A 24,982-nucleotide genomic window follows, 5' to 3' on the forward strand; every position below is an offset into this window, starting at 1 on the left:
AACTTATTAACAAAATGGAGATACCTTCTCAATAACTTATACAAAAAAAAGCTAAAACAGATTAGACACGGCCCTAGTGCTACCCGACGTAACAAGCATTGCTTTACAAAAAAACAGTGAAACAGGCTCTCTTCTCCTTCATCCCACCCTGATCACCAGAGGCAAAGGGGTAGCACACTGAGCACAAACATTCAAAGTACAACATTCCTATTTTCTGCTTCCTTCTTTTGCATTTTACAGGAAAATTAAATCATATGTATTCTAATACTATTTATTTTAATATTGTTTGCCAGTGGGCGATGGTTGTGTGTGTGCGCATTTGTGTTCTCATGGCCTACAGTCATATTGCAACACATGCAAATAATGTTATTTCTTCCTGCAGGTTTGCATCTGTCCCACAACCCTCCACCATATTCCTAAAACTCCTGCATGAAAACTGGCTTAAAACGTCCAACTCTAAATTCTCTCTTTTTTTTTTTTTTATTATTTCGAATGACCCTCTCCTTGCATTCCATCCTCTGCATGCCTCTGGTCTCTGAGAACAGCCTGGTCTAAATGACAAGCAGGGTTGTCTTAAGCCTTAGTATGTTGTCTCTGCAAACTGCCCGCACCTGATTTCAGAGAGCGCAACATCTCCTTTAAAAGCCATGCCCTGCACCCTAACAATACCTGATCTCCTGTAGCTCATGTGTTACTACCACCAATCAATGCACAAATTCCCACACCCCCTCCGCCTCTGAAGGGCACACCTAATTCCTACAAATGTGATCTACCACATAGAAAACAAGCATTTTCAATGCAACGGGTCTCGCATTTGCTCGAGTTAGAGCTATTAGCGTTGTAAAGAAAACAAAACGCAGCGCAATCGCACTATGTAAAATGCAGCGAGATCGCGCTGCGTGGAAAATAAACAGATAAAGTAGTCCACACCCCAGGCTGAAAACATCGAGCCTTGAATGGTTTCAGTAGTTTACCGGTGCTGTGTAGGCGGGCTAAACACCAGAAAAGGCATGACGTATGCATGCCTTTCACAAATGAAAGCAAGCAGATTTTAAAAGGCAAGCCCACGAACCAATGAAAGAGACTGACATGACCTGGGCGTGGTTTGAAGCCCAAAGAGAGATTACAGAATGGATGGAGCGATTTGCGCTCACCCATAAAAACTGGAGTAAAGACGAGCAATGATTCCTACATAGCACAAGACTAATCCCAGTAACAAACAGTAACTCCTAGAAAAAGAAACAAAACTAACCCTGGGCCCTGGAGCAGCGTCCTGCCAGCACAGAAGCACACCAATGCCTTGCCAGAGGTATAAAGGATATATAATGCAATCAAATACATTATATGACCCACACTTAAACTAATGCCATAATTCTTAGCAGTCGAACAGTAAATTGTAGTTCATATAGGCTGCTTAAAAATTCCCTTCACTGCCAGACACTCTTACACTCACTCACAACAAAACTGCTGTGGGTCATATCACTTGCCCATGTCTGTACCAGGGCACAGCAATAAACCACCCATCACCAGTGAACCAACACAGACTAACCGAAGAGACCGGCCACATGCTGCTTGCTGCCAACGGAGGGCGCTAATATAGTCCATCACTGCGGGTCCAGCGGGGCAGGATACTCTGCCCGCTCACTGGTACCTCACTAGGAGATGCCATTAACAACGTCCATCCCAGCAGGTCTTTCCATCACTTGTCCCTTTAACCTATGGCTGCTCAGGACCATAAACTTTAAAGGAAATATTTCAGAATGGACAGTCCAGTGACCAGCTAAGTGGACTATGAACATAGGAAATGCCTTAAAGGGCCCTGCAGAGATGCTCAAAGCTTACTGACAACAGTAACCAGCATGCCCGTTTCTCACACTGCTTCATCTGTCACACTACTACGGGTTGTATCCCATAAAACGATAACCACACCTCGGTGGCCATCACACAGGACACGGAGACACTTCCTACACAGTATCAAAACAAAGACAACACCCTTTCAGCCACACACCCTACACTGTGCAGCATGCTACCCACGTAGACAAGTGCTTCAGGGCTCTACTTAGTGGTAGTAAGCGCTATATAAATGTTGGAAAAAAATTATCCACCACAGATATTCCCGAATTACGCACCTTGACTGAAGGAAGGCGTAAAGCAGCGCAGGTGTGCAGCTCTCTCCCCGCGCCCCATTAACAGGTGCACCCCAGGCCAGGGCTGGATCTGCACAAGGTACACACTCAAACTCAACGTAACCACCCCCCCCCCCAGGGTCATGGATGGACCAATGCTGGCTGCACTCCCTGCCTGCTCACCGCTGCAAAGAGACCAGCTCACCATCACAGTGGGACAAAGCGCACAGAAGCCCATATTACACAAACCACAGGCATTCACCACAAACACAATGTGGCCTTCAGGACCAGCTCCCCATTTTAAACCACTACAACCAGTAACACCGTCCACGTGTCTACTCCACACAGTCCACACACTTCACAGGTTGGATTTTACTTTTGCGAAACAGCTGCACAACAGAACGTAGAGTCCAGAAGAACACCTCAAAGCACTGTAGTAACTGGGAACCTGATCAAAGGTAATCCTTTCCCAGGAATTAAAGGTGCTCTCTTTAATTCACCTGCACATCCAGTGTTTAGAGGTCTCCTCCCTGGTGACGTCTCAGAAGGTGAAAGGCACAAGCGTTGGTGAACAGAGGTCTGAGTTTGTGTTGCCTGAGACTGGATGTGTCCTACCTGCTGCCATGAAGGGAGGAGAGCTGGGGCAGTGTGTCTAACCTGGGACATGCATACTTACTAGTACCCCCAGAATATCGGGATAGCCCTATTCCAGCATGGCTAATGGCTACTCGCCACTTTATTTCAGGTCTCAAATAGTCCCTCGTGTACTTCAATGGAGATGGAAGAACACAGTCAAACAACCAATAGAAAACAGTAAACCTGACATACTCCTGTAGGTTCATCCAAAATGTGATTGACAATGTCTTAGGCCAATGCCTGAAAGTCCTTGAGCAAAAAAAAAAAAAAAAAAAAAAAGGAACTGGAGGCGGCCCAAAGGCCGGACAGGAAGTGAGCACACCCCACCATCAAGAGAACCTGCACCAGTCATACACCCTACAGGGTGACCTAGTTGGGTCTATGCCATAAATTAGGCTGCTGCAAACGTGCACAGGACACTAAGGGCCTGGTTTACAGATTGGTGGACGGGTTACTCCTTCACAAACGTGAGGGATATCCCAACTGCCCTATTACGATCCCATTATATCCTATGGAACCTGTAATACAGCGGACAGGATATCTGTCACATCTGTGATGGAGTAACCCCTCTGCCAAACGCTCAATCAGGCCGTAAAATACAAGCAACCGTTCACCAAACCTGGCTGAGGAAACCGAACGTAAACAGAGACTGACCGCCAACGATCAAAACCAGAAACCTGGAGTGGGCGGGATGTGCTAACCGTGATACCTGGGAGAAGAGGGAGAATAGCGGACAAAGGTATTGGGGAAACCGGAGGCGCAATGAGGAGAACAGAAGGAAAACAGTGCCTCACTCCCGGGGCAACACCGAGAAGAGGTCTGAGGGTGTGACGCTACAGCCCTGTAGACAACCAGAGGAAATAAAGCGCATATGACAAACAGTCAGCTTTCATAAAACACTGACTGGAAAGCAGTGCATGAAATTAAGGTTTTTTCAGTGAGTCTTGTACCACTGCCCTGTACCCACCTACTTGTCATGTCAGTATCTAAGGGCACAGCTGCCAAGCTTCCCAGGTCCAGGAGTGATGTAGCGGTTCAATCCAGATTTTTTTTCCTTTGAATTCTGGGACTTGTAGTCCTGTTTTATAACACGATAAACAAGACTACAAATCCTAGAATTCATAGAAAAAAAAACCTGGACTGGAGCAGCCAATGATGCATGGACCTCGGAAACTTGGCAGGGCTGTATGGGTCCAACTGTGGTAGACTTCAGTGGCATGGGTACAGAGACCGCCTTGGTGTAAGCAAAGGGACTGTTTGAGCTGGGCCCCCGTGGATGGGCACAAACAGGAAGTAAAGGCTTCAGCCGGACAACTTCCGGTCTAGCTTATAAACGCTACTGACCTCAAGCACTGTTAGCAGTGGCCTTTATTATAAATTATCCAAACTGAAATACTCATCATAGCAGCAAGGTCACAAAGGAATGCCGTAAACCAAGGGTACTTTGAAATACATCACATCAAGCGCCTGGGTGCCCTCTTGTGTGATTAGTGCGCTATACAAATCAATATAACATAACAAGGAAAAGCTATGTAGGGAATGTGGATTGCAGAGAGACTGGCTGTTAAATTCTCTAATGTGCATGGGGGCGGCTGGTCTGAGCAGACGTTTGTTACTGGGATTAACAAGAGATTAGCCGCGGAGGGGAGTGGAGGGGGGGCTGGGGATGCCATTCTGTGACCATCACCCATCTGATAGAGAATTGTTAGTTTTCCAGAACAGGTTGCAGCTGATAATTTCACAAAGATACACAGTCAGGAAACTGGTTTATCTAAGCAGGTTCCTAGAATAGACAGCATTTTAAAACAACTTCCTAGGGGTGTTGCAGGAACATATCCCCATCAGGAGCTCAGTTCCACATTAGACACGTAAACAAGAGATTAGGAACTGGCAACAGAATGAGTCAAAGCAGGGGGGGGGGTAGATGGTTTGAGGCATCTTTTCCACAAGGTAACTATTTACGCAGGAGGGGAGGATGCAGGAAAGCTTTGCAGGGTAACCAGAAGCTGTGTAAACGGGTTGTTTGTTTTTACTACATGGAGTTTGTAGACTGTCTCCTAGACAGCTTGGCTGGCCAGGAAAGTAGCTCTGATGTAATGTTACACAGGCGCTCGTGCCATGTTTTGACCTATTTCTGAACACTTCCAGAGACCTGGACCACACCCACATCTGTGCTGGATGAGCTGGCAGCATCTGTCCAATCTGGGGCTTGGGGGGTGTGGTGTGTGTTTGTTGGTTTGTTTTGCTGGCCATCGTGTCTGTTTGTGAAAGGTGCATTCTTACTGTACCTGGAAAGGTGGTGCCCGTGACCCGGTAGTAGTGTGCCGGCTTGCTGCGGCACCCCTTCCTTACCGTTTGAAGGCTGTCGCTGCAGATTCAATTAATCAGGTTATATAGCGCCACTATTCACCCGACAGGGTATCCAGGCGCTTGAGGATTTTAACAGACTGCGATTTTAGTAGCCTCGTTTTGGCAGTCACTGCAGGACACTCGTGATAATGTTGTTAATTCTAGTACAACGACAGCCCCCCCCACCCTCCTACATCGCAATGTCAAGTAGGAAGCAAACTGACCATGTGCCAGTTATCCAGGCATGTTATACAAGCATTGCCAAAGCCAATAGTCTTGCCTTTTGTATTCTGAATGACATTCTGTTAGCTTTCTATGTTATGGACACACATACACACCATCTAGCCACACACAGACACATGACAGCACACACAGGAGACAGTGACCACCTGAGGCGGATACAGAGGGTGGGAGCACAGGCGGTCTCAGCTTCCTGACCAGCTTTCATTGTGATGACCAATATGTCTATTGACCATTGAGTAATGTCATAAAATAACTGAGTAACAGAAGTTGCTACAGCATCAGAGCAAGTTCAAGGCAGAACCCGAGCTGCCTGAGGGGTGGACACTTGTACCAATTTAAGCCACAACCTCTGAAATCCCCACCCTGCATCAATGCCTTCGCGTGCTCCTAGCTCTGCACCTGGTTCATCGCCAGACCCCACATCAAGCCCAGTTTCTGGGGGGTCTCATCGGCTAGCAGACCGGGAATTACTGAGGATCACTGACAGAATATCGGAAACACAAATGTCGTGTGGGCAGAATATTGTGTCAAAAATATCGAGGACCAAAAAATAGAGAAGGTAAGTGCCACTATGGTAAGTATATATTTACTGTTCTTAACTCCACATCTACGTACCTTGAAGACAAATATACCATCAAGATACATATATGTGGAGTTATATATAGTAACATCTACTTACCTAGAAACTTACCTTCATGATATTTTTGTCCTCAATATTTCTGACACCACGGGCCTGATTTAGAGTTTTGAGGATGGGTTACTCTGTCACAAGCATGACAGATATCCCGACTGCCGTATTACGATTTCCATAGGATATTATCGAATCGTAATACGGCGGACGGGATATCCGTCACATTTGTGATGGAGTAACCCCATCTGCCAATCTCTAAATCAGGCCCTATATTCTGTCCCATGATATCTTTGTTTCTGATATTCCGTCTAAATACCAACAAGTCCGCAAACATCCCAGCCAATATCATCGAAGGGCAGGCTTTCGAATAACGGCTCAACCAGAACTGAGACCCGGTCCCTACACTAACAGCGCATCCATCGATGGCAAACCAGGGCTAGAGTTTGACCTCGCCATCAATCACAAAGAATAATTTTCAGGGCAGAATGTTTGGTGTACAACAAAAATAGATTATACAATACCCATGTGAATCAACAATTCCTCTGGCTGCCACTGCAAACCCAAAAATGTCTGTACAAATAAACGTGAATCCGAAGAGAATGTCAAGGCCCACTGAGGTGGTCGTGGGAATCCAGAAAGCCGCTACGTTGCGTCCTGCGTCATCTGGCGCAGCATCACTGTCGAGATTGGGTTCTACCAAAGGTTCAAGTGATGGGCAAAACCTAATGAAAAATAAAACATCTATCCCTGGAGCAGAAGTCTTCAAACTGGGAGGGGGTGCCCCCCCTAAGGGGGCTCAAATGATCCTGGGGGAATGCCAGGCTCTTGCCAAAAGAAGCATTATGCTGATAACGAGACTATGTTTTAAACTGAAAAAAATTATCAGCATCAAACCGCTCTGTAATGGGCCATCACTAACATGTTTTGTCATTTATTTCCAAGCTGGGAGTTTAAAACCCACTCCCAATAGAATAATTGTGAAAAATGTGGACCCCATTACCACCCCCCTCCCCCCCAAAAGATTTGTTTTTCCAGGGGGGGGGGGTATTTCGTGCATTAAATAGTTTGAAGACCACTGCCCTAGAGGTTATCCGAGGTGCAGCGCTCATTGCAGTCCTATGGATGCAGTAAGAACAGAGCAGAACAGGAGGGTGATTGGGAACTGGGTCAAAGGAAGTAGAAGACAGACTATTTTCAAATGCTTCCACTTACCAAAAGCTCTAAAAAATAATGTGAGGTTTATGAACACGTAAAGCACCGGTGGAGCTGGAGAAACAGAAAAGCCATGGCTGGGAAAGCCACACTCTGGGCTCTCTGAATCAGCAGCCACACCTCTTCAAAGTACAAACTCTTTCACACATTTTAAGGCCACGTGACAATTTAAAAATCTTAGCTTGAAAGTGCCACGCACTGCAACCAAACCTCGGCCATGAAAATCACAACCTAGTGCAAATATTTCAGAATCAATTCCAAAGGGGAAACCAAAGGCACATTGGGCGGCGAGGGTAAACCGATGGGACATTGGGCGGCAAGGGTAAACCGATGGGACATTGGGCGGCGAGGGTAAACCGATGGCACAATGGGAGGCAAGGGTAAAGGCACAATGGGCAGCCAGGGTAAACCGATGGCACATTGGGCAGCGGGGGTAAGCCGATGGCACATTGGGCAGCGGGGGTAAGCCGAAGGCACATTGGGCAGCGAAGGTAAACCGAAGGGACATTGGGCAGCGAAGGTAAACCGAAGGGACACTGGGCATGGGACATTGGGCCGCGAGGGCAAACCAATGGGACATTGGGCCGCGAGGGCAAACCAATGGGACATTGGGCAGCAAGACCAAGAATGCAGTGGTGGGCATCCTGTGTGGGAAGCTGTCGAGGAAGAGTGAAGGGGTTTTGAGCCACCCCCTTGGAGCAGCAGTGGTAAGAGTGGAGGATGTCTGCCATGGTAAATTCTTTGGAGCACACTGTCGTTTTGCAAATATATCAATAAAGCATGGTGGGGTTGCCACTCTCATTTACAGACATCACATTTTCCTTTGATATAGCCACTGAATTTGCACAGACCTGCAGCTTTACTAATAAAACAATACGGCAAACAAATGATAGTGGGGAAAACAAGTTTCAGTGAATATTTATCATTTGTGCATCACCAAGTAAAGTGTCTTGATTTGTTTTCATCCTATTTAACTCTTTGTTTCAATCACAGCACACTTTAGAATGAAAAATGTGCCTCATTTGTGCTTTCCTTGCTGCTGATGCATTTCCCGAAATATTTGCACAGTGCATTTAAAAGTTTGACATTTTATGGCGTATACAATGAAATGCCATTCTACAGTCTTTCCTTTCACCCCAGCAAGATTGTCACATTGTTCACTTTACAAAATCCACTCACATTGCAGTCACAGAAAGAAAAGTAAACACTAATTTCCTTTTTAAAAAACACAAGGAGCAATTTGTAAGAAGAGGTAGCTTTGGAACGCATTACAAATGGGAAAAGATAAACAGACTTTAAAAGCATCTTTATTGTTCATTTACCTTTTGAACTACAGTGTGGTTATTTTGGGGGTACTGCAGCTCCCCTGCACCTCTACTTCCAGCGACTGTCACTGATTAGGAATGACTTTGGAGGGACAGTTGTGCAGAATAGCCCTCAGTGTGCATATGAGCTGCAGGGTTAAGGCTGGGCATGGTCCAAGACCCTTAGTGCCAGCACGAGACAAGGAGAGAAGTCACCGCCTGGTGTCACCCAGGATACACACCTTGGGAAGGAGGACGAAAGGTGATTCACCAGACACCTGGAGCCAGCCAACAGCCTCGGCACCAACAACCGACAGCCTCAGAGCACCAACAGCCTCAGCACCAACAACCAACAGCCTCAGAGCACCAACAGCCTCAGAACCAACAACCAACAGCCTCAGAGCACCAACAGCCTCAGCACCAACAACCAACAGCCTCAGAGCACCAACAGCCTCAGAACCAACAACCAACAGCCTCAGAGCACCAACAGCCTCGGCACCAACAACCGACAGCCTCAGAGCACCAACAGCCTCAGCACCAACAACCAACAGCCTCAGAGCACCAACAGCCTCAGCACCAACAACCAACAGCCTCAGAGCACCAAGAACCAACAGCCTCAGAGCACCAACAACCAACAGCCTCAGCACCAACAACCAACAGCCTCAGAACCAACAACCAACAGCCTCAGAGCACCAACAGCCTCAGAGCACCAACAGCCTCAGAACCAACAACCAACAGCCTCAGAGCACCAACAGCCTCAGAGCACCAACAGCCTCAGAACCAACAACCAACAGCCTCAGAGCACCAACAACCAACAGCCTCAGCACCAACAACCTCAGAGCCAACAGCCAGCCACCACCCTCAGAGCACCAACAGCCTCAGCACCAACAACCAACAGCCTCAGAGCACCAACAGCCTCAGCACCAACAACCAACAGCCTCAGCACCAACAACCTCAGAGCCAACAGCCAGCCACCACCCTTAGAGCACCAACAGCCTCAGCACCAACAACCAACAGCCTCAGAGCACCAACAGCCTCAGCACCAACAACCAACAGCATCAGAGCACCAACAGCCTCAGCACCAACAACCAACAGCCGCAGCACCAACAACCTCAGAGCCAACAGCCAGCCACCACCCTTAGAGCACCAACAGCTTCAGCACCAACAACCAACAGCCTCAGCCGGAGCACCAACATGGCGGCTTGATGGGTGGAGAATGTGAACTTCCTATGCAAGCAGTGCTTAATTTGTGCTTGTTGTTTCCAGTGCTGAGCACCAGCACTTATTTATCAGGGCCGGCACTTATTCGTCTGCCTAAAGCATTTACTGCGAGCAAAATACACATATGGGGAAGACAAAAACAAAAAAGCGTCACAATGTGAGAAAGCAGAAAGCTGCAAGTGTGAGCTGAAGGGGCAGGGAGTGGCTTTAAATGGATTAAAGGGGCCCGAGATGGCTTCAGGAGTACGCTGCCTCAGTATTCAGTGTTAACAAGCCGGGATCAGTGCCCAATGCCCTCTTTCCAAGAAGATGAAAAAGGGACAAAGTAGACACCAATTTACTTAGCAAAATAAATGCCAAACATCCTCAAAATGGTTGAAAAAGGCATAAAGGCTCCCAGGTTAAGCAGCTGGCAGGCACATCCCAATGAATACGATTTCAAACATAAAACAGATTTTGCAACAACAAAGCCAAATAAGGGCCTCGTTTAGATCTCAGCAGACGGGTTACTTCATCACATCGGTGACTGATATCGCATCCGCCAACATCTAAATCCCATAGGATATAATGGGATGTAATATTCCAGCAGATGGGATATCCGACACCGTTGTGACAGAGTAACTTGTACGCCGAGATTGAATTCTGGTCCTAAGTCGGAAATGCGACACAAATCTTTCTAGGAGATTAAAGTACTGAATACAAGTAACATTTGTATTAAGTTTGAGAAGAATTAGGAATTACTTTTTTCACCCAGAAACCCTTGTTTCGAGGTGCCCTTTACTTTGAGGCAGCTTTTGGTGATCGCCAACTTGTGATTTCCTTATCCGATTTTAATCGAATTCTCTACACAAGAAACTTTTTCTAAATCTAAACTTGGTTTGGACTTTTAAATGTATACCTTTTGAATGTAGTGTTGTGTAAATTATGACACAGATCATTATTGTGAGCGAAGGATGCCCTACAAGGCAACTGGACTGTGGGACACAGCACCGCAGCCCGGTTTGAGATGATCTCATACCCAGTCAGTCCTTAGTAATAAGAGACCCTAGTATAGCCAGTACCTCTGGAATTAGGCAATTGTGCAGCCGCTGTGATTTTTCGCATAATTATAGATTTGCCTCATTTGCCACATAAATCATCATCTGCTGCAAAATCTGCCAACTTTAGCAAAAAAAATGTTTCTCGCTCAAATGGTTCAAAAGTTACAAAAAAATGCAGCAACACATATTGCTGCACAGTGGAGGGCCCTTTGCAAAGGTTGAATAGTTGCCTTTCTGTTGTGTATTGCTATGTTTTGGTATTAAACTGGTACTATCGGAGTGCTCCTAATGCCCAGGCAGTATTAATAAGTGTAAAAAGTACAAAATAATGGAGTAATACTACCAAAAAAAGTTCTGTATTACACTGCATAATTTGCCTGTTCTTGCCGCATAATTTACTTAAGCCTGCCGCATAATTTGGCCCTCCCCTGCCGTATAATTCCAGTGGCCAGAGTATAGCATACATCCATATACATTATCAGTATGCCATGCTTACACCAGTGTGCACTGCAGGATGATGCCCAGTAATGGAAGCATTCTTCTCAAGTGATAGGAAAATGAGAACTTTTTGTAACTTACTGCCCAGTCGTGTGATACTTGTGCAAACATTTACCTTTATTTGTACTGAAGACAAACTACCACGTTGGGCAGCACACCACACCTCAACTCAGATAAACATGTTTTATATAGAAAGAGGCCATAGAGAATCGAACAGTCTCATTCTGTGTTTATGGAGCGCACCTTGGAGAGGCGTCCGCGACGCTTTTCACTCGCTCACAGTTGATATGTTTATATAGGAAACGCATTAAGGCACACCCTAACTCCAGACGCCACCTGGTAGTGTGCAAAATAGGAACCAAAAAAACCTAACACAACAATATAGATAATAATCCACTAAAAATTGCTGGATGGACTTGAAGTAAAGAATCAAAAGAACACAAAAGATAAAAAAAAAAAACTAAATTTAAGAAAGAATGAATGCAGTCATACTGTAAATGCAGCAGGAAGAAAACTCTGGTGTGTGTGTGTGTGTGTGTGTGTGACGTCTTTATTCCTCAGCATTCGATCACACACTACCTTGATTACGTCATAACCATTAATAACCACACCTTGACACCTCTCAACAAGTTACATGATCTCTCTTGGGTCCACCAAGAACCGCAGGGGTCCTAGCGTACCTAGTCTCGCAACACTACAGTGTCGAATGCAGGTCCCAGGCATACCAAAGCCATAAAGGGAGATGTGTTTCACACGCTTGCTGGTGACGTAATCTGGAAAGAAAAGTTTTAAAAACCTAAAGGAAGGAGAAAAACGATTCGAGCAGGCCAACCAACGTCTGACGCTGGGGTGACGCAGTGATAGAAAACATCCACTGTGACATTTCCACTTCACGGACAGCCTTAATGACTAGATCCCAGGGTTCCTTTCACTTTTTCCCCAGGATCTGATAAGAGTATCAGCTACATACACAAAGTCCCCTAGTGGCACCAGGCACCGCGGAGGCTATGCACGAAACCTTAGAATAAAGGGGATATTGGGGGTTCTGTTTTTTATGCTCTGCACCCTCTGGTCTCTAAGTCTTGCAAGTGTGACCACATCACTGTTCTTCTACGATCGTACGATCCCTGCAATCGTAGAAGAACAGTGATGTGGTCACACTTGCAAGACTTAGAGACCAGAGGGTGTAGAGCATAAAAAACAGAACTCAGAAACGAACTAAGAGAGGGAAGCATGGTGGAGAGCACTTAGTGGACAACTACCTGGAACACCCGGCAGAAGCCAAGTAGGAACAGATGCCACCTTCCAGCTTTAACACAACCACAGTGTGGTGGGCATTTAAAGCCAATGGGAAGTAAAATGTTGGCCTTCGTCAAATCAGACCAGTGGTAGCATCAAGACATTGAAGAAAGCCTTGCGGTTTAAAATGTACAAGTTTGAGTTATGACTCAATGGCACCTTATAGCGAGGACCAGCGCGAGTTGAGCGTCAAGTGAATAAATGTAATTCAAGCGATTATAAGTGAAGGAAGATGTGGTGGGAATGCATAGAAGAAATCCGGTTGTTATTGAGATAATACCACAGGCGATGGAGATCTGGCACAGGTAACATATGTCGAATGAGCTGGTACTCACCACATACTAATGGGTGGAAAACCCACTGACACAGTTTTAACACATTCCATTCAATTAAGAAATATCAGTCGTGTAAAACAAAGCACAGAAGATACTCCAGACCAGACCAAAGGCCAAGTAATGAGATCACACAAGCGAGGAGGGGAGGCGAGCACCAAAACCACAAAGGAACTTGAGACTTGACTCACCCCAACATCTCTAGTATCCAAACCACACGTAAGGCAAGCAGGAGTACAAGAGGAAGGGAAAGCCTGAAACATGGAATAACAGAGCAAAGAGCAAGAAAATAAGAACCTGAAACATCGCTCCATCGGGAAGAGTCATCGCTGTGGCGTAAGAATACACGTGAGCAGGTCCTGCTCCACCGATGGACTTTCACTTGGAAACCTAATAATAGTCTTTTGAGAAGGGTCTTCCGGGAGCTCTCAGGGCAGGAGATCTCTGGGGGCAGAGAAGGTGGTAATCTGGGGGCAAAGTGGGTGATAAAGAGTTTTGGGGCTTTGAATGAAGGGTGAAAGGTGCTAAAACGGGGGAGTGGGAGAGGAGAGGACAGCAGAAGGAACTAAACCTATTAAAGCAGCCCCCACCCCCTGTGAAATTTACACTAAGTCTCCTCCATATGGAATGAGTCCAATTAAGTTAGGCAGACTATTTAGTCAACAAGCACGTTTTATTAATAGTCTTTCATCTATGTTTGCTTAGTTTTATGTAGCAAAGGCCGGAGCCAAAGGCTGTCTAGCCTCGCATATTTCAATGAAATAATCTGTCTCCAACCAGAAACTTTCGGTGTAAAGTTAGAGAAATAACAGAGGGTCGAGCGAGAGTTTAATCATCCACAGAAGGGATGCCTGGGTGAAAGAGTTAATGGGTCAGGAAGGCGGATGGATGGTACAGTCCCGGTTCAATGATTACATGCGACACAAACATCTTTAATCTTACTCTGCATTTCTTGTAATCATTTAGGCCCCAGGGAGGTAAGGACCACCAGCAGATCTGTGAAGTAGCCAGTGCGGCATGGGCCCTAGTGCATGGAAGGACACGTGCCGGACACTGCTGTTGGGACTGTTAAATACAGCAGATATTGTATTAATCTTTCTGGAGAGGATGGCAAAATTTGTGCTTAATAAATGAAAGCGCAAATACTTCTGTGGCTAAAAAGTGTAAGATGTTACACAAAAACCCAGAAGGCAGAGGAGCAGGTCACATACTTGTCGCCCTGCTGGCTTGCGAGTGAGGCCAATATTTTAGAGGGTGACACTGTAAAATAAATAAGCAAAACCCTTCATAGGAAGAGGGTGTAGTTTTCCAAAAAAGGCGACAGACAATTAACTTTTTTGGAGGGGGAAGATCATTAAAAAGTGGGCGACACCCTATAAATGAGGGGGTTAACCTGTATGCCATGGGAATTAGTGGACTTCAAATACACACCGGATGTCTGCCAGATTAAGACTTTCTGACCTCCAATTCTGGAAGGCATCATTTAAAAATAATTAAATCTATGCTTGAAGATTTTGTGGTATTTGCAAACTATCCGTCTAAGAAAGCATTGACAAAACCCAAAGGTCTCACCCATGGGTGAGATATTAGCTTTGGCAATCGGGTGGGGGTGGGTAACGGGGAGGAAGGTGGGAATGGTTAACAGGAGTACTTTAAAAAGCACTTTAAAGCAACCAGGGCTGGTCGTATCATATCGCTTTTTAGATCGTGGGAGGGGGGAGAAGACCCAGGGACGAGATGAGAAGAAACAGGGAGAGGTGGGGATAACTAAAATAAACAAGCATTTGCAATGCAACAGGTCTCGCGTTTGCTCATGTTAGAGCTGATCGCGTTGTAAACTCCTAACCCGACTTTTTATCTATCGGCAAAAGTGCTTTTATGTACGTAACCCGAAAACGTGAAATTAACTGTGTAAAGCGCTCGACTTCTGCCAAGCAAAATCGCGCTAGGAAAATAGAAAAAAAGTAGTCCACGATCCGACAGAAAACAGCGAGCCTCGCATTTTTTCTGTACTTGGTCGCTGCGCTCGAGGAGGGCTAACCACCGGAAAAGGCATGACATATGCATGCCTTCCACTAATGAAAGCAAGCAGATTTTACTAGGCAAGCCCACGAACCAATCAAACACACTGACGTGACATCGACAGGGCTCCGAGCCCTTTTCTAATAACTAAAGCGTCTCGCTGCGATACGCATGCGCGAGCGCATGCAACGCAGGCTCGACCCTAAAAAAGGGACCGTGTGGGCAGGGTAATATGAAACAGGGAGGGGTGGAGATATGTTACATAAGGTGATAAAAAAAACAAGCATTTGCAATACAATGGGTCTCACGTTTGCTCGAGTTAAAGCTATTGGTGTTGTAAATTCCAAACTGGACGTTTCTTGCCACATAAATTGAAAATGAAAAGTAAAACAGTTGACATAAGGGAGCCGATTCAAAGTGCCACGGCCGCCATGAGAATGAAGGAGACACACAAACGGGAAAAGAGGTTAGCTCACAGTCAAACGTATCGGCAAACATGCAATTAAAAGGGTCGGTGTCCGAGGCGGTTACAAAACTTCCCCAAGCAGGGACAAACGTAAAACATTGACCAATTATAACAAAGGATTTTTGAAATGCAAGCCCACGAACGAGTGAAAGTGATGGGCGTGCGGTGGGCGTGGTTAAAAGCCCACAAGACTTACAACAGGTCAAAGCGCGGCGATCTAAAAACGAGATAGGACGCCGCCAGCATTCAGCATTGACCCGTCATAGCTCAGAAATAGAACCTGGATTCCAGTGCAAGCAGCAGACGGCCAGCGGAGGGAAATTAATCAAAGATAATGAATCTGTACTTGGCCCGTGCACCGCAGCAAGAAAAGGAAGTGACGCATGGCAAGCACTGCTCAATGAGAAGGCAGCAAAGAAGCGCGATAACGATGCCAGCGAATGGTAAGCTATGGGCGGGTTCCAATCACATTATTAAACACGAGTGTCGCACACAAACGTGCATGCTCTCGCAGGCTAGACCTAAACACTGGGCCGGCCTTTATATGTTCAACCAACGACTGTTCTATGCCTTTCTTCAGGCACCCTCAATCCTCCACCTACTTACATCTGGCTTACAGCAATGCCTATTTCGTGTATTGATCTGGCAATATGAAGCGCTTATAAGTGAAGCCCACTTTTCTGAATATAAATGGCAGCGGCGTTTCAGAAAATTTTAAAAAGTAACCTAGGCTAAATGCATTTGTGGCACTATTATACCCCCCCAATGTTTATATCTACTGCCATCTGGAGACTTAGAAGCATGTATCATGTCTGAAACTCTTTTTCCATAGCACAAAATGTTCAAATTCCAAGACAGGATTAAAAAATAGTTCAAGTCCATCATCAGCTGGTCCACCTCTCAAGTATTATTCAAATATTTCACAATGGGGCAAGTCATCGCTCTCCAGAACCCGCAAAGATGCCCTCCTTTACTAGGTCCGCCCATCCAGGTGCTTCGTTAAAGCCATTAACATAAATGTGGGTTCATAAGACTGTCCAGTTTTTGAAGAAATTAATTTATTTTATTGAAGTTCATATAACACATGAAAAGACCAAAGTGTGTTTCACGACTGTCATGTTGCTTCATCATGGCCAAAATTCTGCAGTATCGTGTAAATCCAATCGAATTAAATGGTTTCAAACTGGGTTAAAAAAATAAAAATAAAAAAATAAAAACATTAAAAAAAAAAAAAAGTGATTTTCTTCAATCCCTTAGTGGTTTAATGGCGCAGTGCCAGGCAACGTTCAGCGTCAGAGACATGGTATTTGTGAAACACGTGTTGGCCCTTTTAAAGATGTGTTATATAAACTTCAATAAAAGTAATTTACTTTTTTCGAAAATGTTATAGTCTCATAAACTCTCATTTCAGGTAATGACTGAAATTCAAATGTGACTGAAGGAAGTCGGAAAACCTGATATTCGGAAATTCTATCAACAATATCTATAAGCCTGGCCAAAAATAACAAAAAAAACTGCTGAAAAGATTTACACCAAAGAACAAAAAGCACACTCTCTGAGTAAAGATCTACTCTTATACCAAGACTGGTATAAATCGTTGTTTGTTACAGCGAACAGCAACATTTACTGTGAGATCGTGAATGGCAGAAATTTCTTTTTTTTTACCCCTTCCTTTATTTTTTTGCCACTTGGTAGATCCGCAGGGCCCATGCCGAGGGCCCAACCCTCCCGATTAGGTGGGAGACCACGGATTTCAAGGTTAGTCCCCCGCCTCCCTATTCCTGCATGCAGAAACCAGAGTCAGAGTTTTGTAAAAGTGCCAAAAATAAAATGTTGATGCCTGTTAGGCAGCTCCAACCACCCCCCCAAGAATCACCTCTGACGTCAAAGGTTAACACTTTGTCCTTAATTCTTGGATGGGGAAATCAGAGCTTGTGACCAGAAAACTCATCTGTAACCATAGTTGTGATGACGTCCACGCCTAGCGCTTTATGCTTCATGTACAAGAGACAACGCCTCAGGCGAGAAGCATAGCTCTTGGGTCCAGTCTAGGCTGCCACAGACCTACAGTCATACGAGGCCTGAGCAGAACATGGAGGCAATGGGAAAGCATGGACCGGAAGAGGCCTCCGGGGACAATCCCGGCTCTCCACACCCAGTGCCCCCCCAAAACCTATGAGAAGAGGAGCTGTCACTTTACGCAGAGAGCAGAAGTCCTCTCAGAGCCCGGGAGCCCATGAGGGGGTCAGAAGGGGAGCCAGGGCAATGCATGGGGCGTGGAAGGGGTGTGTGGGGCAAAGCAAGTGTCCAAACCTGGGCTAGACTGGGGCAAGGGGCAGAACAACCCTCCGAGCCGAACCCGGGCAGCAGCACCTCAGCGAGCGAGGCTACCAGGTAACTGCAAGGCACCACTGCGCTCCAGTCCTGGGCTTTCATTTAAGAGCACAGTGCATTCTGGGAGTTGTGGTCCCTTTGTCCTCTATTTCACTAACGTTCCAAGCGACAGTGGTTTGTGAAAAGGAAAGAACGGAGTGGAATGTGTTGTCCCGAAGACATGGAACCGAAATGACAATACAGGAGGCTGGGAGGGGGGATTGGGTGGTGGGGGGTAGAGTCACAAGACGTGTCCTTCCTGTAGTCGGCCGGATGAAGAGGAAATGTTGCATCTTTAGGCTGGAGGTTCACAGGGAAGTGGACGTGAGATTGCATGGGTTGCCTAGGGCTGGTATCCCAGAGGCCCAGGTCTGCCCCTAAATCTGCACCCCTACAAGCAATCCTCTCGTGACCCCTCATGCCTTCTCTGCTCTCTGCCTTGCCCCCGGCTGAGACTTTCCCTTCTTCACTGTTGCCACCGCTCCTGCGTGTCTCCCACTGTCCCTCCTGCACCTCCCGTGTCTCTCACTGTCCCTCCTGCACCTCCCGTGTCTCTCACTGTCCCTCCTGCACCTCCCGTGTCTCCCAATGTCCCTCCTGCACCTCCCGTGTCTCCCAATGTCCCTCCTGCACCTCCCGTGTCTCCCAATGTCCCTCCTGCACCTCCCGTGTCTCCCAATGTCCCTCCTGCACCTCCCGTGTCTCCCAATGTCCCTCCTGCACCTCCCGTGTCTCCCAATGTCCCTCCTGCACCTCCCGTGTCTCCCAATGTCCCTCCTGCACCCCCCGTGTCTCCCACTGTCCATCCTGCACCCCCCGTGTCTCCCACTGTCCATCCTGCACCCCCCGTGTCTCCCACTGTCCCTCCTGCACCCCCCGTGTCTCCCACTGTCCCTCCTGCACCCCCGTGTCTCCCACTGTCCCTCCTGCACCCCCGTGTCTCCCAATGTCCCTCCTGCACCTCCCGTGTCTCCCAATGTCCCTCCTGCACCTCCCGTGTCTCCCACTGTCCCTCCTGCAACCCCTGCTTCTCACTGTCCCTCCTGCACCTCCCGTGTCTCCCACTGTCCCTCCTGCACCCCCGTGTCTCCCACTGTCCCTCCTGCACCCCCCGTGTCTCCCACTGTCCCTCCTGCACCCCCCGTGTCTCCCACTGTCCCTCCTGCACCTCCCGTGTCTCCCACTGTCCCTCCTGCACCTCCCGTGTCTCCCACTGTCCCTCCTGCACCCCCCGTGTCTCCCACTGTCCCTCCTGCACCTCCCGTGTCTCTCACTGTCCCTCCTGCACCTCCCGTGTCTCTCACTGTCCCTCCTGCACCTCCCGTGTCTCCCACTGTCCCTCCTGCACCTCCCGTGTCTCCCACTGTCCCTCCTGCACCTCCCGTGTCTCCCACTGTCCCTCCTGCACCTCCCGTGTCTCCCACTGTCCCTCCTGCACCCCCGTGTCTCCCACTGTCCCTCCTGCACCTCCCGTGTCTCCCACTGTCCCTCCTGCACCCCCGTGTCTCCCACTGTCCCTCCTGCAACCCCTGCTTCTCACTGTCCCTCCTGCAACCCCTCTTCCTCTCACTCCATCACATCTCACTGTCCCCACATATGACAGATACCCGCCCCCCCGCCCCCTCACTCATTAACAATCAATCCTTTTCAGTTAAATCTCCCTCGTGATCCCTCCGAGCCCCAATGTACCCCCACCTCGAGTTACTGCCACATTCATGCTCCCCAAAACTGCCCTATCCCTCGTCCCCTATATACATCCCTCCGACCCGCTGCAGTCACCACCCACTTGTCACCCCCACCCTCGGTACAAGTGGAGTCGTCCATCTGTCCCTCGAACCTGCAGCCACTCAGGCTGACTCACCCCCCTCCCAGTGGTTGTTACCCCAGCCCCCCCCCTCCCAGTGGTTGTACCACAGACCCTCTCCCCCCCTCCCTCCCAGGGGAGGTTACCCAGCCCCCTCCCTCCCAGTGGTTGCTACCCCAGACCCTCTCCCCCCCTCCCTCCCAGGGGAGGTTACCCAGCCCCCTCCCTCCCAGTGGTTGCTACCCCAGACCCTCTCCCCCCCTCCCTCCCAGGGGAGGTTACCCAGCCCCCTCCCTCCCAGTGGTTGCTACCCCAGACCCTCTCCCCCCCCTCCCTCCCAGTGGTTGTTACCCCAGCCCCCTCCCTCCCAGTGGTTGCTACCCCAGACCCTCTCCCCCCCCCTCCCTCCCAGGGGTTGTTACCCCAGCCCCCTCCCTCCCAGTGGTTGCTACCCCAGACCCTCTCCCCCCCCTCCCTCCCAGGGGTTGTTACCCCAGCCCCCTCCCTCCCAGCGGTTGCAACCCCCCCCCCCCCCCCCCTCCTCATAACCTTCTCCCGGCTCCCGCGCTGGCAGACGGAGATGTGCAGATGGGCCGGGGTTTGATCGGCTCAGAGCAGCGCCCCCCCCCCCCCTATAATCCCCCCTCCAGAGACAGGCAGGGACCGCCTGTAACTGCTGAAGGCAACAGGTGGCGCGAGGGGAGTGTGTGCACACACACCACTGCTGCTGACAACTGTGTGACAACACACACACACACACTGCCAGGGCATGGACTGCTGCTGACTGCTGTGTGACAACACACACACACACACACTGCCAGGGCCTGGACTGCTGCTGACAACTGTGTGACAACACACACACACTGCCAGGGTATGGACTGCTGCTGACTGCTGCGTGTTCACACACACACACTGCCAGGGTATGGACTGCTGCTGACTGCTGCGTGTTCACACACACACACACACTGCCAGGGTATGGTCTGCTGCTGACTGCTGTGTGACCCCACACACACACACACACTGCCAGGGCATGGACTGCTGCTGACTGCTGCGTGTTCACACACACACACACACTGCCAGGGTATGGACTGCTGCTGACTGCTGTGTGACCACACACACACTGCCAGGGCCTGGACTGCTGCTGACTGCTGTGTGTTCACACACACACACACTGCCAGGGTATGGACTGCTGCTGACTGCTGTGTGACCCCACACACACACACACACACTGCCAGGGCATGGATTGCTGCTGACTGCTGTGTGTCCACACACACACTGCCAGGGTATGGACTGCTGCGTGTTCACACACACACACTGCCAAGGGTATGGACTGCTGCTGACTGCTGTGTGACCCCACACACACTGCCAGGGCCTGGACTGCTGCTGACTGCTGTGTGACCACACACACACACTGCTGGGGCATGGACTGCTTCTAACTACTATGTGTACACACACACAGACACACACCGCCAGGGCATGTACTGCTGTTGACAACTGTGTGACAACACACACACAGACACAGACAGGGCCTGGGCTGCTGCTAACTACTGTGTGACCACACACTGCCAGGGCATGGACTGCTGCGGACAGCTGTGTGCTCATACACACACACACCCACACCACCAGGGCCTGGACTGCTGCTGACAACTTTGTGACCATACAAACACACACCGCCAGGGCCGGGACTACTGCTGACAACGGTGTGTTTACACACACAATACTTGTTCTGATTGCTGCAAGCATGTGTGTACACACACACTCACACACACACACACAGCATCACTGCTGCAGACCGTCGGAGCCCTCCTGCTTACAATTGTGCACTCACACACAATGCGAGCTGTCACTGCTGAAAACGTGAGTATTGACACACACACACACCTCTGTGCACATTTAGAACACGAGCTCTCATTATTGCAGAGGTGCATGTGTACCACAGACCCTCTCCCCCTTCCCTCCCCAGGGGTTGTTACCCACCGCCCTCAGGCACATTGACTGCTGCACACAATGACAGCTCGCCTGCAGACACACATGTGCACACAAAGACACAATAACAGTGGTTTACTGTTGACACGTGTCTGTGCACAAACGTCAGTGCTCAGACTGTGTGGGCATGCACGTGTGTTTATGAAGCACAAACCCAGCTAGACGGAAGAAAGCACCGACTAATGCCTAATGTTTAGTGTCTTTGACCCTTTACAGCGCTCGGATGCCCTTTGTGGGGGTTTGGCGCTATAGAGATCCGCAAGCCTTAGAGAGTTGGTGTTCTTCGGGTCCGGGCACCTGATATCCGTGCCCACTGCCACACACCTGTGCACAGGCACACACTTTCGGATGTACACACTCACCGCAGCAGGCTTATCACGAGTAGCCATGAAATCAGTGCTCGGGTACTCCTGAAGGTGTGTACACACACACACACCTGGCCAGCTGCAGTTTTTCTTGTATGTAAAACTACAAGTCAGAATGTCATTTGTCCATATTTGAAAAGTGCTTCTCAGTTGCTATACAGAACTGCTTCAATGCGCTAAAGCACACGCAGCTTTAAATGAGAACAGCAGGTTTAAACTGCAGAACACAACTTCACATATTGTGTGATACGGTGCTGCCCCCCCCCCATTTCTCCCTTCAGTGCCCTCTTCCCCCCCATCTCACCGACCCCTCCTCTTTGGGGTCTCCGGCCCCGGGTTCGACTCCCATCCTGCATCAGTTCCCAGGGTTCACCCCGGTCTTCAGCCTCTAACCTCCCTGTCACTCACTCTTCACCTTTGACCCTTGACCTTTCCCTTCAATACCCTCACTGGTCATAGTTTGTCACTCTCATACTAAACCCTTCCTTCTCTCCCATAACTATCTCCACTTCTCCAGGCACTCCCCCCTTCCCGACAGCTCCCCTCTCCCAGGCTGACTCTCCCAACCCCTCACACCCCCCTCCCACAGGCTGACTCTCACACCCCTCACAGAGATTGACTCTCATACCCTCACAATCCCCTCTCACAGGTGTCCCTTCTTCCCTGTCACTTCTCCCCTCACACTCTCCTCTCACAGGTGTCCCTTCTTCCCTGTCACTTCTCCCCCTCACATTCCCCTTCTTCCCTGTCACTTCTCCCCTCACACTTCCTCTCACAGGTGTCCCTTCTTCCCTGTCACTTCTCCCCTCACAGGTGTCCCTTCTTCCCTGTCACTTCTCCCCTCACAGGTGTCCCTTCTTCCCTGTCACTTCTCCCCTCACAGGTGTCCCTTCTTCCCTGTCACTTCTCCTCTCAGAGGTGTCCCTTCTTCCTTGTCACTTCTCCCCTCACACTTCCTCTCACAGGTGTCCTTTCTTCCCTGTCACTTCTCCCCTCACACTTCCTCTCACAGGTGTCCTTTCTTCCCTGTCACTTCTCCCCTCACACTTCCTCTCACAGGTGTCCCTTCTTCCCTGTCACTTCTCCCCTCACACTTCCTCTCACAGGTGTCCCTTCTTCCCTGTCACTTCTCCCCTCACAGGTGTCCCGTCTTCCCTGTCACTTCTCTCCCTCTCAGGGGTGTCCCTTCTTCCCAGTGAGTTTTCCCCTCACACTCTTCCCCCCTCACACCCATAAGGTGGCAGTTTTTGAAGCCCCTGTGCCCTCACCCTCCCGGCTCTCTCCCTCTCACAGGTTGAATCCCCGATCTACCCCCTCACACGCCCCTCTCACAGGTATTCCTTCTTCCCTGTGACTTCTCCCCCTCACACACACACGAGCAGACACTTCTTGGTGCCCCTCTGCCCTCCCACCCCTCCAGCCTGGTGCCAGGGGCCGGCGGTCACCCCCAGCTCCCACTCACCGCCTTGAGCTGCTCCAGCCGGTCCTTCATGGCGCCCCCTCCTGCCCTCCCCGCGGGGGTCCGACGGCGGCAGGGGTGCCCGGGGGTGCGGGGCGGCTCCTTCCCGTCCCAGGCCGGAGTCACGGGGCTCCCTCCCTGTCCAGCTCCAGCTTCCCCTCTGAGCCGCCTCTGATCCTTCTGAGCAGGCGCCGGGCGGACCTAATCCGGGCGGGGAGGGCGGGGGTGGGCGGAGGAGCCTCTGCCCACCTGGGCGGGGTGTAAAGGGCGCCTTCCCGCTCACCTGGGCGGGGGCAGGGGATCGCCCAGGGCGGAGTAGAGAGGGTTCCATCCTACTCACCTGGGCGGGGATAGGGGGCGGAGTATGAAGGGCTCCTTCCTGCTCACCTGGGCGGGGTAGAGAGGGTGCCATCCTACTCACCTGGGCGGGCACGCCTCCTGGGGCGGAAGTGGGTACCCGCTCACCTAGCAGAGGGACAGGCTGGTTACTGCACAGGGCTCCTACCTGGGGCGGGACAGAGGGTGCCCACTCCTCCCTGATTACCTGGGCTGAGGTAAGGAGCCACTCTCTACTCACCTAGCAGAGGGACAGGCTGGTTACTGCACAGGGCTCCTACCTGGGGCGGGACAGAGGGTGCCCACTCCTCCCTGATTACCTGGGCTGAGGTAAGGGGCCACTCTCTACTCACCTAGCAGTGGGACAGGCTGGTTACTGCATAGAACTCCTACCTGGGGCGGGACAGAGGGAGCCCACTCCTCCCTGATTACCTGGGCTGAGGTAAGGGGCCACTCTCTACTCACCTAGCAGAGGGACAGGCTGGTTACTGCACAGGGCTCCTACCTGGGGTGGGACAGAGGGTGCCCACTCCTCCCTGATTACCTGGGCTGAGGTAAGGGGCCACTCTCTACTCACCTAGCAGAGGGACAGGCTGGTTACTGCATAGAACTCCTACCTGGGGCGGGACAGAGGGAGCCCACTCCTTCCTGATTACCAGGGATGAGGTAAGGAGCCACTCTCTACTCACCTAGCAGAGGGACAGGCTGGTTACTGCACAGGGCTCCTACCTGGGGCGGGACAGAGGGAGCCCACTCCTCCCTGATTACCTGGGCGGAGGTAAGTGGCCACTCTCTACTCACCTAGCAGAGGGACAGGCTGGTTACTGCACAGGGCTCCTACCTGGGGTTGGACAGAGGGTGCCCACTCCTCCCTGATTACCTGGGCTGAGGTAAGGGGCCACTCTCTACTCACCTAGCAGAGGGACAGGCTGGTTACTGCATAGAACTCCTACCTGGGGCGGGACAGAGGGAGCCCACTCCTCCTTGATTACCTGGGCTGAGGTAAGGGGCCACTCTACTCACCTAGCAGAGGGACAGGCTGGTTACTGCATAGAACTCCTACCTGGGGCGGGACAGAGGGAGCCCACTCCTCCCTGATTACCTGGGCTGAGGTAAGGGGCCACTCTCTACTCACCTAGCAGAGGGACAGGCTGGTTTCTGCACAGGGCTCCTACCTGGGGCGGGACAGGGGGAGCCCACTCCTCCCTGATTACCTGGGCTGAGGTAAGGGGCCACTCTCTACTCACCTAGCAGAGGGACAGGCTGGTTTCTGCACAGGG

General features: G+C 49.9%; 1 protein-coding gene across 4 annotated transcripts in view; it reads right to left on the minus strand.

Moving 5' to 3' along the window:
• Window positions 1-23,565, minus strand: part of STX3 (syntaxin 3) — a 260,345-nt gene extending 236,780 nt beyond the window's left edge. The window contains exon 1 of one of the 4 annotated variants that reach the window (XM_069233027.1): window positions 23,370-23,563. In XM_069233027.1, the coding sequence (XP_069089128.1) occupies window positions 23,370-23,399 (30 nt within the window). In that variant the 5' untranslated portion in view covers window positions 23,400-23,563. Of the gene's footprint in view, window positions 1-23,369 lie in introns of all 4 variants that reach the window. The other 3 variants (XM_069233026.1, XM_069233029.1, XM_069233028.1) reach the window with 3 other exon arrangements.
• Window positions 23,566-24,982: the final 1,417 nt, after the last annotated feature.

The sequence above is a fragment of the Pleurodeles waltl genome, chromosome 4_2 (genome assembly GCF_031143425.1).
Source record: "Pleurodeles waltl isolate 20211129_DDA chromosome 4_2, aPleWal1.hap1.20221129, whole genome shotgun sequence".
Taxonomy (NCBI): Eukaryota; Metazoa; Chordata; class Amphibia; order Caudata; family Salamandridae; genus Pleurodeles; species Pleurodeles waltl.